The sequence below is a fragment of the Tuber melanosporum genome (assembly GCF_000151645.1).
Source record: "Tuber melanosporum whole genome shotgun sequence assembly, scaffold_118, strain Mel28".
NCBI classification, from domain to species: Eukaryota; Fungi; Ascomycota; class Pezizomycetes; order Pezizales; family Tuberaceae; genus Tuber; species Tuber melanosporum.
In genome coordinates, this window is record NW_003298775.1 from 282,091 (window position 1) to 291,873 (window position 9,783).

Sequence of the window (9,783 nt, forward strand, 5' to 3'; positions counted from 1 at the left end):
ATAGGTACAGGAGTTATCTGTATGAGAGTTAGGGTATAGGAGAGTCAGTAGACAAGTCTTGGCTACTATGTATTTCACCTTAAATAGGCGGGAACGGTGCAGGGAAATGCAGTGATCGATCATCCTCTTTCCTTCATCCACATATCATACACACACTTCGATACACCACCACCACCCTTACACCCCACAATCCCGAATTTCCCAAACTCCCGTGAGGAAGAAAAAACAATGCACTTCCCAAACCCCCTCCTATTCCTCCTCCTCCTCCTCCTCCTCCCCTCCTCCCCCTTCACGGCCTCCCTTCGCCTCCCCACGCCGGCCCTCGAACCCAGAGACCACACCTCAACCATCGCAAAAATCAATACCATAATACATGACCAATCCGTGCTCCAAGCAGAGGTAGAAGCATTCACCGGGACCCGAGAGGAAGCACTATCCATTAGTGCCGCTGCCGGAAAACTCAACACAGACCTCAACCTCGCCACGGCAGACATCGTCATGTCGACTTACTCGGCTTTAGAAAGTTCTAAGTTGACAGTGTTGGTTGTCCCGTTGGGGCCTACGCACATCATTGGGCTAGCAGAATTAAGTGCTAAGGTAAATATCGTACCTTTTTTTCTTTTTCTTTTCTCAATTCCTCCCGGTATTGTTTCTGACTAGGAATAGGCACCGCTGTTTGCCGCGCTGGGAGTAACCACGCAAGTCAGGAACCAGTTACTCCAGTTATCTCGCGACAATAACGGTTTTTGGACGGCATTGGTGGAGAAGCTCGCGCCCGACGATCAGGACGTGGTGGAGGCTGCGGGGAATCAGACAAGGGCGGCATATCAGGATGCTCTTGCGGTGTTCTGAAACCGGGAGTGTAGGGTTCGGTTATAGCGAATGTATGCATGTATCGTAGATGTTGTAGAAAGCGTCATTTGCTCCCCGTTCCAAAGATCCCTCGTACTGTACAGTACCAGTACGGGAGGAGGTTGCGTGCCTCGAGTGCCTGTGCGTGATTTACCCAAAAGGGTTTTTTCCTCGGATCGGGCGCCATGCCTTACGTTGTGCGTACCGTATGTTAGTTCCTGCAGGGTTGCCCAATGCGCGTGTAACCTTGGATGTGTTGAGAGGGTTGCAGAAGGTACTTCGACACGATGTTATCGATGAAAAAAAAAAAAAAAGATAAAACCTTGGAAGTGGGAAGTCTGTACTATTTGTCTCCCGTCACAGGAGACTACGGAGACTTCACTTCTTATTTCCCCTCGCTTTGTTAGAACGTTATGCCTTCAGCGAACAGGAGATGGTCTTGGGATCCATTCTAATTTAATAATATATACCTTCTGTCTCTTCCGGATGTCATTTGTGGACTGGCGGACAAAGTTACTGTAGTTACAAGTAACCATGCGTTACCTACCATTGTTACCCCCCCCCCTCCGAACAGAGATTTCATTTAGTTCACTATTGGTCCGCTCCGTATGTATGCTTGTGAACACTACGGTAATGCTAATAGGGTAGGCCACATATTATTCTTACCCAGTTCACTCACCAATCACAATATTCGATCCCTTTTCAGAATCCAGTGCAGGCCCCATGATCAAGACTGCGATAACACAAGATTTCCCGATTAGGAGACGTCGGCGCTGAGTGAACCATTGCCAATTTATTGAGCAGCTAACTTTGAATTTATTAATCGATTCATTCGTTCCTTCCTTTCTCTCTTTCTTCATCGTATATGAGAATAAAAATTACATTAATATGCGGCGTAACGCAAACTCCCCATGTCCCATAATCGAGTCATTAAACACTATCACTTAGAGTTTTCTCATGTTCCCTCGCGCTTCCCCTCTCCACTTTCCCGCGGAATCCCGCCCTATTCCGCAATATTATCTACCAGACTTGGAAGTCCCGCGGTCGTGATATTCGAGGGCTGGTTCATGTACAGGCTCAGCTTACTATTGGGTAGGTTAGTTTCAAGCGTTCGTGTCCAGCAACGGCAGCGAAGACTTGATAATACTGTACTTACTTTACTGCTCCACAATACTCGCGAACATTACCCGTGCAGGGTATATTGCATTCTGCATCGGACAGTCTTGAGGCAGAGGATGCTAGGGTAGTTCCACAGTGGCACTGTCGCAAAATAATTAGCCAAAATATTTCGCGCGGATATAATGGGCGCATTTCATACCCGTTCGCCGGATTCGAGACCTGAATAGGTGCTGTTTCTTCCTCTGCATGCTCCTACGCAGAACTCAACCGTCATTCCAGTACTGTTGGTGAAGGAGAAGCCGGAAAGAGCATCGTCCGTGTAACATCCCTGGGTAATGTATCTGTCAATCCCAATATCAGTATCCGCATTCGTGGAGCTATCAGGAGGCGAATAGGACATACGTCTCAACGGCTGCAACGTGGGCCACCGCCGGGGGTTTCATCAAGGTGTAGTTGTAGACGCCGAGTCTGTCAGATCCACCACAGATCTCGGACGAGTTACCAGAACAAGCGGTATTGCATCCTGTGAAGCCTAATGTCGAGTGACTTTGTAGCGCCGTTCCGCAGTAACATCTATGAATTGTTAAACCCGATTATCCCACATTAGACGCCAACAGGGTACCTACTCGTTACCAGCTTCAAGTCCGGAAAGAGTGAGATTCCGATCAATACAGAACGCCTGACACTTGGTCACCGTCATACTTTCGGAAGTCAGCCGACCACCATTAAGAGCACGAGGGTCGGTTTCGCTAGAAGACGTCAGTATACACCCATTATCGGGAGGGTAGTCAAGTACGTGGTACTTACTTTGCGCATCCTAGATAAGACCATGCTGTTGGTGTCGCGGAAGTGGTACCACTTGTTGAAGTCGACGTTGATGTCGATGTTGAAGACGAGGAGGTCTGGGTTGCATTCCCAGATGAGGTCGATGAAATCGAGGAACTCCCCGTAACGCTCGCGGGCGTAGTTGAGCTAGATGTACTTGAAGTGGAGCCTGATTGAGAAGCAGTGGATATGCTAGTGGATGTAGAATTCGAATCACTAGACATCTGAGCAAATGCCCCAACAGCGCCCAAGCCAGCACTTGGCGAGCTAGTAGAACTTGAGCTAGTGCTAGAAACCGTCTCATTCCTCCTCTCGTATACCGTTAATCTGCTCCCACCACCACAACTATACCAATGTCAGTCTCAACCCCCCCCCCGGAACTCACTCAATAGAAGAACTTACTAATTAAATACATACCCCATACAAGTCAAACTACATTGGGTGCTTGGTGCAACAACTGCGCCAGCATTGAAGGTGTTGCCACAGTAACACTCCCGGCGATACTCCAGCCCAGCGTATCTAAATCCCGCACAAGCCTGAAGGCATTTGGGCACAGTCATGTCATCTGAGGCTAGCGATTTACCGCTAAGAGCCCGTCCAGTTGTGGCCTCGGTATAACACGCCAGGTATGTATAATTTGTATTTCCGGGATTGATAGTCGGCCCAGTTGGTGTTGGAGTCGCAGAAGTCGAAGTTGAGGTTGCAGTAGTGTTCCCAGATCCAGAGGTGCCCGTGCCCGAAGCAGAGCTCGTAGAGCCTGTAACCGACAAAGAGGATGAAGGGTTCAAGTCCTTTTTCTTGTACAGGCTCAATCTGTTTCCAGCGCCACAGTATTCCAATGCATTTCCGGCACACTTCATGCGACATTCTGTTTGAGGAGCGGGGACAGCACCGCTTGCGAGTGTGTTTCCGCACCAACATTCCCTATTAAAAATATTATTAGCACACCAGTCACCCCAGGCGGATGGAATACATGCCTGCCATATTCGACGCCAGCCCATGTATAAGCACTGCAAATTTCAAAACACTTGTCAATTGTCATATCACCAGCGCCAGTTAAAACACTCAATGCCCTCCCAGTAGGTGGCTCCGTATAACACCCGACAAGGCTATAGTTAGCATTACCGGGGTTGTCTATCGGTCCGGTTTGAGTCCAGGACGCTGAAGATGAGGTGCTTGTGCTAGTACTAGTGCCCGTCATGATAGTAGTTACATTGGAGCTGCTGGAACTAGTGCTCGACGTTATTCCTGAGTTCGTTGTTGTGGTAAGCACTGCCTTCTTCTGATACAAGCTCAGCCGGTTCCCAGATCCGCAATACTCAAGCGGATTCCCTAAAAAAATAAAATCCTCAATGAGAAACTCCCCAGACATACGAGGAATAGTGAATGAGCATGCCTTTACAAGTCATTCGGCACTGTGAAACATCAACCGTAACTGCTCCTACCGCAAGCGTATTCCCACACCAGCACTCTCTTCCGTACTCAAGACCAGCGTACTCATAAGCACTACATATACCAAGGCAAGTGTTAACATCCATAGTATCAGAACCAGTCAACAGAGTTAAAGCTCTCCCTATCGGCGGCTCGGTATAACATCCGATGAAGCCATAGGCAGCATTGCCGGGATTGTCAACTGGACCTGTGGGGCTAGGAGATTGAGATGACGAGGTGCTAGTGGTAGTGGTAGTTGAGCTTGTACTTCCCGTAGCGCTCGAACTGGTTGTAGAATTAGTTACTGTGGTTGTTGTTACCGCCTTCTTTTTCGTATATAAGCTCAATCTACCTCCAGCTCCACAGTATTCAAATTGATTCCCTAAATTGAGAGCTTCAAGTGAGAAAGTATGCATAATAAAGGGATATTAGAGAAATTTGTACCTTGGCAAAGCATTCTGCATTGCGTAAGACCTGTGATGACAGCGCCTGTTCCTAGTGTATTGCCACACCAACACTCCCTAAGACAATTTAGTAATTTTCGAGCTTTCGTTTCATCCAGGCGCATACCTTCCATACTCGAGACCGGCATACTCATATGAGTTGCAGATTCCAAGACAGGTATCAACGGTCATCGTGTCGGATCCGGTAAGCACTGACAATGCCCTACCAGTAGTAGCCTCTGTGTAGCAGCCAGCAAAACTAAAGTTGGAGTTTCCGGGGTTGTCAATTGGGCCACCCGTAGGAGTAGGCGTTGGTGAGCCAGTCGGACTTCCGGTGGTCGTAGTCGAAGACACAGGATCTCCGGGATTGTGCCGATCCGAATCCGCGAATAAACTAATGTACGAGCCACCGCCAAAGTAACCATTGCCTCCACAGAGCTGGGTGCCGTTTCTGCGCAAGAATTTAGAAATTACCCAAGAGCGAAGTTGAGTTAACCCTTACCCTGAGCAGTCAAAGTTGCAATCTTCCTCACCGACCTTTTGAGTGGGGATTTTATTGCCACACCAGCACTCACGGTGGTATTGGGTCCCTGCAAAGATGAAATTCTGGGCAGCCCCAGCGCACCCACTCATGCATTTTCCGTTCTCGTTATCATCTGCGCCGTAGAGCTGGTTTGAGAGCTGCCGTCCAGGATTATTCTCTTTGAAGCAGCCAATGTACCGATATCTCCCTTGTGAATTTGCCTTCAATGGCCCAAGCTGTTCTGAAACAGCATCACAAGCAAATACAATGTCCTGTTTCCCCATTGTGGGGTCGTTGGTATTCATGGTCCAAGTCGAGTTGGCGACATATGCATCCACATTAACCTGAGACTTGGGGACAGAGCAGAATAGCTGTGCGGTGGCAGATTGCCCAGCCGCAAGCTCTGTCCCTTCACCCAGATCAATTCCGTTGCGTGCACTAATTTTAAAAGTGTCAGTGTGCCTCAACTATAAAGCGGTTGCTATAAGGTGGCCTCACCCAACGACTTTACCAGCACCAATAGGCGGCTTGGAGACTGTAACATGCAGTACACTCGCGTTCCTATACCTTGTCAGTATCTAAAACTTAGGGAAAAGCCGTATAATATACTGACGCATTGCCGAAGTTGGTAAGCCTCATCCTCAGAGTTCTGGTAGTCTGCTGGAAAACAGTGCCAAAGCTGAAAGGCACACCGGGTTGATATGCAGTCCACCCAGATCCATCAACCTTTTCGAATTCGATTAGTGCCTTCGGGTGGCTGCCGGCAGTGGCCACTACAGTCAGAAACTTGGTACCCCCTAGTTTAAAAATTAGCATATATCACGTTTAGCACTATTTTCCGATCGGAGATATATCATACCATTTGTCTTGAACTGCACATAAGCTCCGAAGTTCCCGTCAGTAGTAGGTTTGAAATTGATATTAGCAGTTACAGAAGACTCTGGAGGAATGGTTGTCGGTAACCCTGTAAATGTGAAAGGCCCAGCGACCGTGGTTCCCGGAGGCAAGAAGGGCCCTGCTTCCCCAGTATTGCTCACTTTTATCTCTGTAATGACTAGCTCTGTACCACCTTGATTTTGTATCATAACCGCACGGTTAAAGCCATCAGGGTTTTCCCCCGTGATTATACCAGCAAAAGAAACAGTGTTAGGGCTAATAAAGAGAACAGGTGTAAGGGAAGTGGCGACACCGCGTACGGCAATGGGTGTATTGTCAGCATAGTTTGCAATTGAATTAGCAGTATTGACGTAAATGTCATCTGAGAGCGGGCCTGGCGCGGTTGGCTTGAATGTAGTTTTGAAGCTAACAGTTTGGCCCGCTGTCAGCGCCAAAGGGAAATTTGGGAGATCAGAAACCGAGAAGTACTGAGCCATGCGAGGACCAATTCCAGTTACTGAAACGGCAATATTTGCTCTGCAGATAAGGGTCTTGGTCACACCAGCCCCCCCAATAGTGGCATTGCCGAACTCAATCGGCGATGAACAATTCATCGGAGGGTTCACAGGTGATCCCACGGCAACAAGATTTCTACATTAATCAGCATATCCATCCATCCTTTGTTCGGCCAGGTGTTATCCAACTTACCCATCACTCGTTGTCAAATATGCTTTGCCATTCCCGAAGGTAGGCCTACTGAACTTGATTTGGGCTGGGATGTTTAACCCCTTTAGGAGAACCAGTACTCCATTCTCTGGAACAGCCTTATAAATCCGGAGATTGAGACCCTGGATATCTGTGACCCAATACAAACCCGTCCCTGGTTGCCCATTTAGAGATGTCGATGTGCCATGACCAACCCCAAGCACAAAGGCTGTCTTTTCATTAGACTGCGCAACCTGTGTGAACACTGGTTCGCCATTTGGTCCAACACTAAACTTGAACACAACAGTAGGGTGTTGAACAACATTGACCTATACTCATGTCAGCAGCGGTCTAATGAAATCGCGAGCCCAGAGGTATCATACGTAAACATAGCCGCCCTCGAGGGGGTACGACCCTGCAGTTGCGAATACTGAATTAAGCAATTCTGTTGTCTGAAGAACAGCGTCCTTTTTATTCGGGCCCATCTGGTAGCCCCCGAGGTCGCTGTCACACCCCCAATTAGTACAACCACCGAAAAATTGGAATCGGAAAAGACTAACTCAAGGTTCAAGAAATACAGTTTTCCCGACTTCCCCGCAATACACCCAATCCGTGCTACTGTCGGCGTCCTAAAAACTGTAGGGTCCAGTAATGCAATACCTGAAGTTCCAAGATCTTTATCTGCGCCATCTAGAGCTTGCTGAAAACGGATGTTAGCTCGTCTAATTCCCCAAATATGATAGCTGAGACATAGTAAAGGTTTTTACCTTTTCCCATGGCATGACTGTAAGTGGTACACATATGATTAGTGAGTATTACCGCAAGAGCCGGAAGTGAAACATACAAAAGTCTATTACGTCGAGGGTACCATCGGAATTAATCGCCACGTGAACAGCCGCCTCCTCCAGAGCTGTGGGAGGCTGCCGCCCTGGGACCGGAATTGTGCTAAGTTGTGAAGCATACCTATGAAAACTGTCAGCTTTTGTCCCACAAAAACATGAGAAACAGCGATAAAAGCACTCACCCGTTCCCAGTAGCAAAAAACATACGGCCAGCTGCATTAATATTAGCCAAATTTCAACGAAAAAGAGTTTGTACCCAGTGAAAGTATTAATAACCCAGAGCGCCAGAATACTCGAGTCACACAAGCATACAGTTGCACAAAAGGAACCTACGAGAGTCTTGAGCAAGACCACCACCGCTCATCCATACACCACCACCTTTTTTATCTTCGGGCCCACCCTCAGTAGCGAACCTCTCCACAATCTGTCCCGTTTGGCCATTCCAACCAATGATCCAGCCGGTAAAGTTATACTGTACGCAATCTGTTGAACTGGGTGAGCCTCTGGAATTGGTAAACACAATAGAGAGTCTGGGTTATGCATACGGCTCGCGAAACCCGCATAGATGTATGGACCACTCTGCATCAATGCTGGGCGTTGATGGTGGATACCCCCTTGGAACATCCTGATTGGGTTGTTTCTAGCAATAAGTCCTTCGAGATCAACTGGATAGCCCGGCTTCTCCTCCAGTGTCCGGGTATCCAAAGCGTGAATGAGATCTATTTTGTGTCAGTTCAGTCACTTATCTCCCAGGCATATGCCTATATAGTCCGGGAAAGAACATACAGCGTCCATTCGCCCTACCCTTCTCGACATCATTCTGATCGCGGTATGTCTTCGTGGTAAGATACCAAGTATTGGTCTTGTCGTCAATAACACCCGTAGCCTGAAATTTGCTTTGAGGTTAGATTGGGAATCTAACACCGCACTCCGGGAATCCTTACTGTGCTTCCAATAACAAAACTAATATCATTACAATCATCTAGCTCGGAGACCAGAAATGGAATTACTAGGTTCCTGGAGATCAAAATATCCCCAGTTTTGGCGTCAATCTTATAGACCCTAATACAGATGGTTAAAGAGTGCGTAAGACCAACTTATTTCATGCTAGGCCTTACATGTTCATCTGGGACGCGACATAGACGAATTGTGTATCATCGGGGGTATAAACCAGAGCTTGCGCAAATATCTTCCCATTTATTAACAATCCCAATCAAATAGAAATGAAATCACCTATCTCATGAATCGTGATCTGCTTACCTGCTCTGTCCATCCTCTATAGTTTCCTCGCAATTTCTTCCTCCATATTATCCCAAACTGAGGCGACGCTATTATGGAAGGGTCCATGTTATGATTTCTAGATACATTCCAAATATGTCAGTGATTCACATCCTCCAAAGATTTACAGGGTTATTCATATACATTGCAGATCACTTGAAAATCCGCAATTGACCAACAACAAAGTGAAAACCAGGGAGTCAGAGTACTTACGGCTGGTAACCAGATCTAGTATTATCTCCACCACTCGTAATCGTGTCAGTTGAATGCAACGCTTCAACATTGGCAAAAAATAGTGAAGCCAATAAAACTTCGAACGCTAGAAACAGCGCAGGAAATACGGCTGCCATTGAACGGCTGCCGCAGCGGAAAAACGGCATCCTGGCTTTACCGCACAGCTATGCTATCCGGAGGCCAATTCAGTGAAAAAAAGGCTCTTGGAACCCTTCGAAGTTGCGCAGCTGACACGCGATTATCCACTTCTCAATGCCGTGGAGTAGTAGAGGCTAATTGAGCAACAAAATATGGAAAGATTTTCTGTGAAGAAGGGGGATCCATAATAACTTATGTGCTTTCCCGGTGCGACCCAAAAGTCTGGCAGCGCACACATCACCCATGTTACTGACTCCGAGCAGGAGTTCCGGGACCGCCAAAATAGGGTCAACTATGTGCTGCAAACTCACCCCAGCCCGCCTTCACCGTCCAATGGAGGAAAGCTCTGTAGACCCAACAATCTTTGTGGCACCCCTTTTGAGTTGGTAGGCCAGAATTGTCCACACAAGAGATCGGACCACTCCCCTTGTACCGCACGAGTAATGGAGTAGCACCTATAGAGGTCTGATAGCAAGCGCAGATCTGCGAATACTGTAGACAGATCCCACCATTACTT

General features: G+C 47.6%; 1 protein-coding gene; it reads right to left on the reverse strand.

Moving 5' to 3' along the window:
• Positions 1-242: 242 nt before the first annotated feature.
• On the reverse strand, positions 243-8,963 carry GSTUM_00001786001 (uncharacterized protein; the record flags this gene model as incomplete). XM_002835802.2 has 23 exons in its annotated part: positions 243-559; positions 611-1,129; positions 1,197-1,937; positions 2,009-2,112; positions 2,171-2,312; positions 2,374-2,544; positions 2,598-2,720; positions 2,779-3,141; positions 3,214-3,720; positions 4,798-5,121; positions 5,173-5,660; positions 5,803-5,990; positions 6,053-6,720; positions 6,778-7,103; positions 7,158-7,278; positions 7,335-7,491; positions 7,619-7,737; positions 7,919-8,117; positions 8,162-8,335; positions 8,403-8,502; positions 8,561-8,678; positions 8,735-8,805; positions 8,877-8,963. 21 exons carry the CDS (start codon positions 8,961-8,963, stop codon positions 1,856-1,858), a joined length of 4,632 nt encoding a protein of 1,543 aa, XP_002835848.1. The 3' UTR covers positions 243-559; positions 611-1,129; positions 1,197-1,855.
• Between the last annotated feature and the right edge of the window lie 820 nt (positions 8,964-9,783).